Source organism: Hippoglossus stenolepis, chromosome 12 (assembly GCF_022539355.2).
Source record: "Hippoglossus stenolepis isolate QCI-W04-F060 chromosome 12, HSTE1.2, whole genome shotgun sequence".
Classification (NCBI taxonomy): domain Eukaryota; kingdom Metazoa; phylum Chordata; class Actinopteri; order Pleuronectiformes; family Pleuronectidae; genus Hippoglossus; species Hippoglossus stenolepis.
In genome coordinates this window covers 13,019,535-13,032,668 of record NC_061494.1, presented here as the reverse complement: position 1 = coordinate 13,032,668, position 13,134 = coordinate 13,019,535, and the positions used below count along the sequence as shown (strand labels likewise).

Genomic DNA, 13,134 nt, shown 5'->3' with positions numbered 1-13,134 from the left:
GCTCGTGGACACATCAGCAGTCGCAGCGCTCTTTGACGTTAGAAGAGTTTAAACCCAGAGCTTCCTCCTTAATAGGCCTCTTCACAGCCGACATCCTGACATGTGATATTAGGAAAAGCACAGGTGTAAATAAAGAAATGTCTTGAATGCAGCAGCTTCAGTTTCAGTATTGATTTTAAGAATCTTTTACTTGTTTTTAAAGCCCTTCATGGTCATGCACCAGCATACATGTCTCATGTGCTTACAGTGAATGACCCGGCTCCTTGTGTCTACTGGTACGAGTCAGACAGCTTTTACAACCACAAAAACTGTTGGTGACAGCTTTTATTGTTTCCAAGCTGCTGGAACAGTCGACCCGAGGACCTGAGAGCAGCCAGAAGTGTTGAAATCTTTAAATGCAAACTTAAATCCTGTATCTTTAGCCCAAATGTGGCTAAAGATTGTTGGTTCACATTCTAAAGTATTTAACAAGCAAATATGTATTATGAAATAGTCACAGGTGTTTGTTAGTGAGCTTCAAAAGAAGAAAATAATTTTCAGCATTGACGGCAGATCAGTTTGAATAATTGCAGGAACTAATGTAACAGTCAGGAGCAGCCACATTAATATGTTAGAGGAAGAAGAACTCCTCAGCAAACACATTTTACTGTGCCCTGCCGTACACAGACTCCTGCCATGGGCTGCATGGAATCAGATCACAAAATGATGAAAAAAGCCAAATTGTTTATTAAAACAACAACAATGTGTTTATCTGCCATCACAATTGAGTGACCTCTGGTACTAAACTGCATTTTCTGTAACCAACAATTACAGTAGGTTTCGCCAAATCAACCAGGACTGACATCTGAGAGGCTGCCACTTTAAAACTTTGTGTTTCTGATGTTGTCATACTTCTTTTTCTCAGTTTATGGAGAAAGGTTGAAAACTATGAAACTATTACCCAGGTTTTATTAAACATGAATCCTTTAACACAGTGGTTTTAATGCGAAATGTCCTGACTCATCCATTAAAATGATCATGATATATGGGGACTCTGTGTTGACACATGTGTAATATCTTAGATAGATAATAATATCCTAATAGACATTTCTCTTGAGTTTTTCTTTCACATAGAGAAGTAGCAGCATAAAGGAAAAACTTTATATATTGTAGTGGGTCCTTGGCAGCTCTGCTTTAACTGATCCTCCGAAAGTTGTAAATTACAACAGGAAGCTTGGAGGGTGTCTGCTTTATTTACATATTAAATCCTGACAGCGGCTGACAGTTTTTGTTTTTACAAAGAACTATCTCCGGTGTAATGTGTGCTTGCTGAATCAGGCAAAAAAAATTGGTGCCATATGCAGGCACTTTAAAGCAGAAGACACTGTACAGTTCAATTAATGAGCACAGCGGCAAGAGAGCGAGAGAGAGGGGGAAGAAGACAGTGCCTGTCTGTACGTGCTCTGCCCGGGAGACAGATGTTGTTGTTAATGCATCTGTTTGAGTGATAATTACCACCTATAAAAGATTACAGGCACATAAAGGCAGTTTTTCTGGAAGCACACAGAGACAATTTCAAATGCCACCGAGTTCTAATGACCTGGCACGACATTATCATTTCACAGCTCATCGCAGCTTCCTCTCTCCGTGCGAGGGGGGCAAACTTCAGAGGGAGCCACCCTCAACACAAATGCACACCCTTCACATGCCAATAAAGCTTGTGTGCCAGCAAAACACGCACGCCAATCCGTGTTTAGAGGGTCTGATCATGGCGAGGTGCTGTCAAATTCACCTCCGGATGCAGCCCCGGTGGAGGAGGCCTTTTAAGTGACAGCATCAAGGATTTGTGGATACTGAGCCAGTTAAATTAGGCCAAGGCTGAGGAGAGGATGCTCAGCGTGATCAAAGCCGACACTGATACCGCTTTGACTCCTGCATGTTGCCGATGCGAGGCAGATGTTTTCAGAGACAAAAAAAGAAGAAATTGCATCCGAGGGGTTTATCTCAACAGCAATTACACCTGATCCTGGGACAGAGAGACGGAGGCAGGAGAACAGACAATCAGAAGCCGAGGCTGTGGAGAGGAAGAGTGAGTATAAATACCCAAGAAAACCTAGATGCAGTTTCCGGGCTGATTAATGAAGAGGCAGCGAGGTGAAATGAACAGGAAATCAAGGAGGCTGAGGATGAATCCTGTTCTCTGATCTCCAGCAGGACTTTGAGCACTGAAAGCTGCAGCGAGCCCGGTGACTCACACCTGTTTTCATCACCATAAAACACAGAGGAGATGGAGTTGGGTCGTTGTCACAATCACAGAGGGAGGGAGGACTCAGCGGCAGAGTTCATACACTCTGCTCCCAACCCTCTAGATACAGTTAAACACTTCAGTCAGCGAGCTGTGTGCAGGGAAAGTGATGGCACCACCTTCCTTTATCCTTACACGACCAAACTCAGCACGTACTGCCAAGCTGTGGTCGCACACAGTACTGCACCACAGTCGCCTCATATGAGGAGAGGACACGAGGACAACAAAAATGCAGAGATATGAGACAAGCCAGAGAGAGAGGGGGCAACATCCCGCAATGATCCAAGGGCCATGAATCCGATTAATAGTGCGAAGTGAGCGCTAATGCTATTTATGCTCAGAGTCAGCGCATGGATCACTGAGATAAGAGCCCTTGCTAAATGCAGAGCCACATTCAATTGTAAATGGCCTGTTATCCAATCAGCCAATGAGGCAGGGGCATGGGTTCTGAGCGACACACACTTCACACTTCAGGTTCATTTGAGGCGAAGCTTCATTTCAAGTTTTTCCACTAATTCTTAGATATTACAACTTTTTTTCCCCCCGTTCTGCCAAGTACCAGCTTTCTCATTATGCCAAAGTCACGGCTGAAGACGTTTCCAAAATGCATCTTGTATTATTGAACTTGTAATTGTTGTAATTGTCGTCTCAGCTGAAGGGAAAGCCAGTCATAGCTCATTTATCTACTGTTCGTCTTCCCTAATGAAACCCGGAGCTCCTCTCTTTGCATCATCTCTCCTCTCTGTTCTCCGAGACCAACAGCCTATCAAGATTTGTGTGCTCGTACAAATTTGTTGGAGATGTTGGAATAATGAAGCTCCGGAAAGAGAAAGATCTAACTTTGAAGCTCCTGTTTAATGAGTTACTGTATTCGGAGTTGTGGAAAAATAAGGACCATTTTTCATATAGATTTCTGAAAATCAGCATGGAGTCTGAAATTGTTCAAATCCATTGAACACATTAATATTTCATCAGGAATACAACAAAATCCAAAGGGTGCTTTATTTATTTGCATTCTGTCTGTTGTGCTTTGTTTTCTGTCCCAAAAAATATATATTCAAACCCTCATACTTTAGGTTTTGAAATTACACCACTCAAACAGGATAAAAAGAACATATTTCCAATTTTAGATTGAAAAAGATGAATTTATTTAATTGAAAATAAAATGTTCCTGATACTGAGCAGAGTTCTCATCTTTCCTCCATTCCTCCGCTTCAGCTCTAATCTTTCCATTCTTGTTTTCCTCTGACGTGTGTATAACAGATATGTGTCAGAGGAAAACAAATGATGGATGACTTCAGAAGATGACTTCGCCTTCAGAGGCAGCCAGAGCTACGGTGACGGGCTGCACACATGACAGCTTTACAGCAGCCGGAGCAAACTGACAGTAATATCTCGCTGTTCTCGCAGGAGACGGGAGGCAGACAGGCAGCTGCAGCTTTCAGTTCACACACAGACACAGAGAAGTAACATCTCACCCAAACTCAAAACCAACAGAGGAACATCTTCTTTTCCTCGTGCACACACACTTCTAACGTGCACACACTTCCCTCGTCTAAATTGTTCTCAAATTAAATAATTGTACCCTGCAGAGCTGACGGCGTGCCCGTCATCTTTCCCCCGAGCAGCAACATTTTGCAGCCACTGTTTTTCTTTCATACATCATATAACTCAAAAAGGAAATCTCCCCAGCCTCCAACCCCCTCTAGTCTCTAGACGAGCACTTTATCTTCCTGTCTACAGGCACAGCAGACTAAACACACTTCCTAATAGAGGGTGTTTTCTGTCCAAGGCAAGCTTGTCTGGAGGCAGCGAGGCTTGAATCTACTGTTTGAATAACATATACTTCATCCATAATGACAAAATAGGACATAAAAAAACAGGGACACACATACACTTGCCTCCATTAAAGTACCTTCTGGTGTAATAATACAAGGAGCCTGAATAAATATGTGCAATCTGAGAGCAAAAGAAAATACCAGGTTTCAAAGATCAACCTCAAGGAAACTCATTCAGGTTAATGTTCAGCTGCTGAGGTCGTACAGAGTTTGAAAGAATGTGCAAAGTTAAACCAAAGTTCACCGCTTCACTCACTTGTTCCCAAGGTAACGTAAGACCTACTTTCAGCCGCTAACAGAAAAGTAGACACAACGTGTGAATCTGAAGGGAAAAGGGGCTAAAGTTGCAGCTTTTCATGACTTGAAATTACTACTACTATTACAAATACTACTCTCACACACCGGATGACTGTGGAGGGTTTTTTGAGGGGGTGCTGGTATCATCACCAGTAGCAGCAAACACCAACAAATGCAGTTTTTGTGCAGAACCAGGAGCAGCGAGTTTGTGTGTGAGAGGTGACGGCTGCCTTGTGATGCTGGATCTGAGTAAACCATGTGATTTTCATTGAAAAACACAGCGAGCGTTGTGTGTGGTGCTTTAGATTCAACGCAGCTATGTATTCTGGGTAAAAAAGGGAAAAGGAGGAAATGGAAGGAAGCAAACATCATCCATATTCAACTCTATTCTAGTGAGAAGATTTCAGGTATTTCTATTTCTTTTAATTTGTACATTGATCTTCACACACATGCAGTGATTGAAGACCAATACTGCCTCCTCCTGGATACAAAGTGTACTTCACTCACAGACACCATTTTTAAAAAATCACATCCAGTAAAGTAAACTTCGTAAAAAAAATTTAAGAAGGTAGAAAGTCAAATCTAATGGAGAAAATATGTGACCAAGACATGTCAATGCATCCTTGTGCCATAGATAGATATGAGACCATAAGAAACAGTCAGTGGAACTTCCATCGTGATTCGATTATGTTATTGGTATCACAAGCTCGTCTGCCAATTGATTTAATATTATCAAACACAGGCAATCTTATCCTTGGCTTCATCGCGGTGGCTTCTCCAATCACAGAGCTTGAAAGCTTCCATTCATGGCTATGTATAACTATCGGTGTGAGAGAAAGTCCTTTTCCTAGAGGGCCGGTGCAGGTAGGAGGACGTAGACAAACTGTATAAAGAAAAGGAAAATAAAAGTGGTTTTATATTTGTTGTTTTAGCCTCAACATGGTGCCACGAATAAATTTGCCATATAATTAAAATATCTTCCACTTAGATAAAGATAACAGATGACTTTGTCTGAATCTGAGGATTTGAAAAGTCAGAATAATGTGAGTGTGTAAGTTGCCATGAAAGTTCATTATAGTGCTAAATGGAGCCTTTATAACAGGCAAACAGTTACATACACTGTGAGTCACAACTGAGCCTTTAATCCTCAAACAAAAACTGTGTTTTTTACCTAAGTGTGATATGATGGTTGGGGCCTGAGACGCCGACCAGGACGTCCTCTGAGCCTGAGTGACATCACCTCTAAACATCCTCCTGCAGACATAGCGCGGCTCTTATTCCTCCAATCGGATCAGACTGAGTCACTTTCTCAGGTTGGTAATAACCCAGCTGATGTTGTCACTGAGCGGCCACTCGAATCACAACCTCGTGCCAGAACCAACACGGATGTACTGAAACATTTTAAGGTTAATTTCCTGCCAGTTGGGATAGATTCCTGCCTCTGGGTGTGTGGTGGTTAAACTGGTTACTGTTATACACTGAATGAGTCACATTTAAAAACACAGTTTGAAGCCAAAGCAGATGAGGAAATGAGCACAGTTCCTCATTTTACCTGGATATTATTTTCTAATCGTGTTCTGCAACTTTCAGCCTGTTTCAGGGGCAGCTGTGGCTCAGGAGGTAGAGAGGGTTGTCCACTTTCTAGAATGTCAGGGGGTCAGTCAAAAATGCACAAATTCATGTAATTAAATTATCATGGTGTTGACATGGTGAGACCATATTAATATAATATGTATCCTGTGTTATCTTGTTTTGTTCTTCCTCCTCCAACAAAATGAGGAACTTATTAAAACACACAGGGACATTTTATTGATTCACAAAGCAACATATAGTCCTTTTGTTTGCACTGTCTGTTGAAAGGTCAAAAGCCGGGGGGGCCTACTGGAGCTAAAACCAGTTCCCTATCCTGCTCGAGATAAATCCAGTTCAGCATTTACTAAACACTGCCAAAAGTCTAACTGAATATTGACAGTTTTCCACTATTTTGACTGCAGGGGAAACACCTGTTTTCAAAGCAGATACAGAAACTGGCACAAAAAAATGTGCACAAGAAGTTTCCAGAAGTGCACATGGCAAAAACTAAACTTGCTTTTAAGAATGGTGCATCATAAAAGGGACTCAATGATACAGGTTTCATAACTGTCATCTTGTTCTTCTGCTTTAAGAGCCAAACCTAAGTGCGTCAGTTAATAGCTGACGCACTAGGCTGCCTAAGCTTTTACAAATATCACAATCACTTTCATTTTTCCTATATTCTAAATTCATAGAATAAAAGGTGACAGAGCACAAGCATTTGGATAAAAGCCCTTTTTTAAATAAACTGGCTGAAGCCTCACATCTGTATAAACTGACTGAAGCCTCACATCTGTACAAACTGACTGAAGACTCACATCTGTACAAACTGACTGAAGCCTCACATCTGTACAAACTGAAGACCAACACGTCGCTAGTGTTGATTTTCTCTTTGCTTGTTTATACTCTTTGTCAGCCCGCTACGTCGTCTCGTAGCCCCGCCCCTTATGCTAAACACGCTCGGTATCCGGAAATGAAGAATCCCGTGATGTCAGGCTGAGTGCTGAGGTGCTCTCACAGCTTTGCGACGACCACACTGTGTTTCTCGACTCCGGGTTTCCACAGTAAAGTTTACACAGAGCTCGTGTCGCCAGTTTACCTCTAATGTCGTCAACCAACATGGGTTTCCCGGTTTCGAAGGCTGTCGCTGGATGTATCCTTCCGCACGGACCCTAACAGCGCGGCGATGAACAGCCTCTCTCCGGGATGCGGCTCAGTTAGCTCCTCCGCAGGTCGGCTCGCTGTAAGCTAGCGGCTAACGCTCACTACTACACGGACGGTGTGATGGCGGGGTTCGTTCTGGAGCAGCTGTCTGATTTCGGGGACTTCATCGGCGGCACGGAGCTGGGCGAGGCTCTTGAAGCGGCTCACCACGGTCTGTCGGACGTCCGCATGAGCCCCGACGGTCGTCACGTCCATGTCATCCTCCGAAAGCCCAAAGCCGGTCTCGTGACTTTTGACAAGTATGTAAGAGCGCAGCCGGTCCACAACCAGAAGAAGCTGGATCTGTGTGCGACCCGAGCTGTGCCCATCGTGGACGTTTTGTATCTGGATCACAATAATAACAACAACAACCACAGCAGCAGCAGCAGTAGAGATGCGGTGGCCGTGGTGTACGAGAACGGAAAAGCGGAGTTCTGGAGGTTCCAGGAGGGCAAAGCAGGCTGGCACCTCCTGCAGACCTCGGACCTGTGCAACAGCCCCCGGGCCAGGGTGGTCTCTGTGTGCGTGTGCGCCAACCTCATCATCTGGTGCGAGGAGCGGCCGCCCTCAGAGAGCTCCCCGGCCCTCGGCTCCACCAGGAATAAGTTCAGATACTGTGTTTGCAGACGGGACTTCGAGGTGGAGGAGGGGGCCGTCAGCTTGGGAGGGGTGAAAATCGCCCTCCACAACAATCCCAAATTCACCTTGGTCAGCTCAGGTGAATATGTGCACCTTCTGCCTGATTTGAAGGTGAAACCGCTGTTGAGCATTTCTAAGTTGTTCCTCTCCTGGTCCCCTCGTCAGGATTCCTTTAGGATCAGCACCACATGCAAAAACACTGCTCTGAAAAAGCTTTCGGCTAAGGAGTCTGACTTCAAGAGGCTGGTGACGGACTCTCTGGGGTTTTTATCGACTCTCGAACCGCCTGAGATCTACGACGTCTCGCCCACGGGCTGCGGCGGCCTGCTGCTGCTGCTCAGCACGGGCTGGCTGTGTCTCCTGCAGAAAGACGGGATGCTGCGGCAGTTGTACAAACAGGCAGACAACTGCCTGGCAAAGTATGGGACTCACACGAGCCTCTGCATGTACCAGGACACGGTGGTGCTGCTGGTGGGACAAAACCTGCATCTTATAGACATGAACTCTGGCAGGGAGCTGGAGAAGATTGTGCTGAAGAGAGAAGGGGTGTTGTATGCAAACCAGGCTGATAGACAGACCCCCCACCTGCTCTCAGAAAATGGACTTTTTGTGGTGGTGAACAAGGAGACAGACTCCAGAGATTGTAACTATAAAGTGAAACCGTCTGATATAAGTAGAGCAGAGTGTATTCATCCTGGAGCCCTCCTGGTGGAGGCTGTTTTTGAGGAGGCCTGTAAATACTACCAGCAGAGGAGCCTGAGCAGCACCCAGCTCACTGTTGACACGCTGAAGAAAGGAGGCAGATTCCAGGCTCCTATCTCTTTAGCCTCCATCCTCGGGAACTACATCAGCACAGGGTCGAAGCAGAAGGGAGCCGAGGTGTCCCAGAACGGAGGAGGTGGGTGTATGGCAGGGCAAGACAAGCTAATGGGCTCTCTGGAGGCCGAGCTGAAGGCCCTGGTCTCTCTGGAGGAGCTGAAGGGGAGTTTAGTGAGGGGAAGTGTTAAAGAGGTGGAGGCAGTGTGTGAAATTCTGGTTGAGAAAGAAGTAGCCAGACTGCTGTCATTGTCCGAGCTGGATAAAGAGCCTCTGCTTTACCTCAACTCCATCTTCAGCATCTTCCCGTGCCAGGCGTGGAGGGCGGCACAGGCTGCCCTGCAGATACACCACAACGGGGAGGGGACTCTGTCCAGCAGCGCTCCGACAGATGTGTGGAAAACTGTCCTGGGTCCTGCTTCAGCCTCCAGGTCCCCCGCCGCCCTCAGGTTATCAAGTGGCGGGCCAAGACAAAACCACAGCCCTAAAGGTGATCGCACAGCAAACTGTAATGTCAAATCTTCAAGCTCCACTTCCCCAGCTTCCCTCCCTGTGTTTGAACTCCTCTGCCAATCAGTTTTTCACTTCCAGCCCAGCTGGCTGCCCAAGTTCCTCGAGCTCGCCCAGCAGCAGCAGGGTTCAGCCGGCCTGGGCCTGAGTCTGGCCTCGTCCTCGTGGAACTTCTCTGGCGGGAGAGGCAGGGAGGGCGGGGAGAACAACGTGCCGCTCTATAAACGAGCCCTGGGCGTCTTGTCCAGCCTGTGCTCGGACGGAGAACAGCAGCAGAACTTGGAGGTGGAGCTGCTGCTAGTCAGCGGGCGGCCCAACGCCATCCTGCAGGCGATGAGGGTCCTCGTTGCCAAGCAGAAGTGGGAGCGGGTCATGCAGGTGGCCCAGACGTTCTGCAAACCGAGTCCGCTGCTCAACAAGGAGATTTTCACTACTCTGTTGTGTGAGGTGGCCCACCACAGAGAACTGGACCCATACCTGGAACTTTTGTGGACTCTGTGCCCTGAGGACCTCACTGTCACCACCATAATCAACTTGGTGCTGAAAAGCCTCCCCTCCCCTAACACCCCTTCCTCATCCACCTCCTCCTCTTCCTTCTCCATGTCCACTACAGCCTCCTCATCCCCGGCTCCCTTTGCGGACTCCCACAGCAACCAGCTGACCATCGGGCTGTTGAAACCTCTCCTGAGAAAAGTCCTTCAGCGGGAGACCAAGCCCAGCCAGCACTACGCTGACATCCTCCAGTCCCCTCTGTTTCCTCCTCCAGCACCTCCTCGTCAGCCCGCGGAGCAGCCAGGGAACATCGCAGATCCCAGCACAGACTTGGGCGGCAACATATCCCCTTCTCTTCTCACAGAATCACCTGAACAGCAGTCGTCCACACACACAACTGTGCAAAGGGCGACTGTGACAATACCTGCTAACCCATTTTGCTTTACATAAATGAACAAATACCCTCAAAAGGCTAAAAAGAAGGTCTTATATGAAAAACCATAAACAATCTGGCCAAACTGTGAAACTGTGTGTTGACAATCGTTTTAAAACCTAATGATATCAGTGTTTTCCAGATATCATCAGTGTAATACAGCTTTTCAACAGATTGGTAATTTCACATGAAGTATGACAACTCAAAACTATGAAATGACTACTGAAGATCTTACCAGTGTAAATACTACAGGGGATTTTTAAGTCTTAATGTGTATATACTGTGTTTGCAATGTTATTTATCTCTTAAGCCTTAACTGCACGTAGATGAGAAAGTTATTGCATCGAACAGGTTTAGCCTTTATCGGAAATATCATCAATACATAGTAATAATCTGTAAAGTGTTAAGCCACTAACTCCCTATTTTTGGGGTTTGATTGAATCTGTGTCGAATATTTGCCACGTAAAGTAGCTCACTTCTGCTAATTGTAGCCAAGTTTAGCTGCCGTATGTCAAAGTGCATTCCTGCAGTGGGTAATCTACTGAGTTTTATCCTGACAAGCTGGCCTTTGTGTTTGAATGTTTGTTTTAAGTGAGGAGTGAGGGGAGGGTGGTCCAAGGTTCCTCTCGTGTTGTATTGAACATGATCTAAGTACTTCAACAGTAACCTGATTTCGATGGACTCAACCAGACAGTCTTTCTATTTGGTTTCCCCCCGTGTCGTCCATTTGTCTCTCTCGACTCCATCTTGTCCGCTCTGCCACGTCTCACAGGACATTCCAGACTGAATACCCAGTAAGACTGACTCACAGTTCGACTTTAAATTCAATTACATTAAATTCAAGTGAGGGTTGGGCACATTGTGACTAACGCGGGCGCCCTGCTGGTTGCATAAGGTCATGGACCCAGTGAGGGTAATGTTATTAGAGATGTCCGGCTCTCCGGCTCTCTTCATGCTATCTTTTTTTTTTCTTCCATTGCTCTGAAACTGATTGCACTTTTGAAATCACCCCAGTCAGTATTGGTTGCACCGTGCTTTTGTATGAATCCATTGAAACGAATGTTTATCTGATTTAAGTGCTGTAAACAAAAGTGTATTTAAGTGCCTGTTGTCTTCGCTGCCTTTAGTGATTTCTTCCTCTGCTCATCGTTGTCACAGAAAGTGTTTTTTTTGTACGTAAACGTGGAGCCCTTCAAAACAAAATGGGTATTTATTTTGTGACAATCTTCGAGCGGCTACTGAAAATGAAACTTGAGGCTCTACGTGAGCGAGGGACTGACAGAGAAACTCCTGTGTGTGTCTCTTAAGTGACAATCAGACTCCAAAATGCTGCAACACAGGCGTGCCTTTCACAGCGCTGCTCTTCATTAACAAGGCAGTGTTACATTTCTGCTGCGTCTCCCCAGTCGCAGCTGAAGAGCTGGAGGTAGATCAGAGGATCCACTCTCTTTAACGCAGAGCACAATGTTTTGTCGTCTCTGATCTGATCGGTGTGTTAATTGTGCCACTTCGAGCTCTGTACACTTAGAAAAGTTGTGACAAAAGCTGTGCTACTGATCTCGGTGGAGTGCCATGAGTTTCACTGACATGTACCAACATTTGTAAGTAGCTGGGAACTCCCTAAATTCCCCAGACAGACCTCACAGCTCAGTATTATGAATCCTCAGATGTTAAATATTAATTTGCCTTAAAGTTTGCTTTTGGTTTTGTTAACGAGTACAAAATTCCTGTTGGATTTGCCTGACAAAGTTTTGTTTACTTTTGGTGATCCTGTGTTTGAAAAAAACAAAAAAAGAATGTGTACCAGTATTTAATGAACGGGTGCTGTATGCTATTAAACTGGAGACAAAACTTCTCTTTGCAGTCCTGAGTTTTACATGTGACGTTACTTTTCCTGCATTTGTACAGTGAGAATCATCCCATCATTACGAACAAAATATTTTACTAGAATTTCATTTAATGAAATTCTTGCTGCTCTTAAAAGCTGTGAAAAACCATTTAACTTGAGCCGATTGTGCCTTTGCTATTCAGATATTAACTTAGTCCCACAAGTAATCATCTTGTCCAAATAAGATATTTATCACGTGGGAGCAAGTTATTATCTTTTGTGTGCAAGATTTATAAAAAAGAATCCCCTGTTATGACTTTCGGGGCTTCATAGGTTTAGATTTCACTTTGGTAGCTTCTGAAAGCTTTAATTTGCTGTCCCTGCTTCTCACAGCACCGGTCGATAATGGTCAGCTAATAATACATTCATACGTCTGTTCCCAAGCATGTGTCAATCATCGCCTACCTGCCAAGTCCGTGTTCTCACAGATGGCAGCAGATCTGGTTTGTTCAGTAAACGTCAGCGTATTCCTCTCAGACTAATGCGCCACGACAGGTCTCACTGACGGATCACACACTATTCAATCTCAAACAATCAAAACGTCAAGACCAATCAACTCTTTTAGGTTTAGGAAAAAGAAACAACTCAGTAGAGCTCATTCCTCCGCCCGGGCCCAACAGTCCCCTTGTGAAACTACATTTAAATTCACTAGATCCAGACACACACTCATAAATATCAGCCCGCTAAACATGCCTGGTTTTTATCCATCAAGATCCATTATTTATTCACAGAGGAATCTCATGATGGTAAAGAGAGTGTGGGGGGGGGGAATCCAGGATCCGCACTAAAATTTAATGGATTTGTTATTGGGTAATTCCCCATCCCTCCACAAAATTTCGTGGAAATGGATTGAGTACATTTTTTCGTAACAAACAAACACAGACCAAAACATAACCTCTTTGGCTGAGTTCAATTTGTGATATTCATTTAATTCCACGATGTCCCCTCCATGTTTAAATCCTCTTACAGCTGCAGACGCTGTGTGCCTGTGTTGTCCCAGGTAGGATTTGAGTGTGTAAATGTACCTGAATGTTTCCACGGTCAGAGCCTTTGTAAGAGGAATGTTCAGTCCTGACCTTTTAATCTTCTGATAACCACAGAGGCAGAGGAGGGACACAGGAGGACGTGGGGTTATAGTCACAGGGATTCGTGTAGAGGTGTA

General features: G+C 45.1%; 1 protein-coding gene across 1 annotated transcript; it reads left to right on the top strand.

The window, feature by feature from the left end:
• Positions 1 to 6,965: 6,965 nt before the first annotated feature.
• Positions 6,966 to 11,939, top strand: LOC118118773 (Hermansky-Pudlak syndrome 6 protein). The gene has a single exon (XM_035172079.2). It carries the CDS (start codon positions 7,276 to 7,278, stop codon positions 10,099 to 10,101), a length of 2,826 nt encoding a protein of 941 aa, XP_035027970.1. The 5' UTR covers positions 6,966 to 7,275; the 3' UTR covers positions 10,102 to 11,939.
• Positions 11,940 to 13,134: the final 1,195 nt, after the last annotated feature.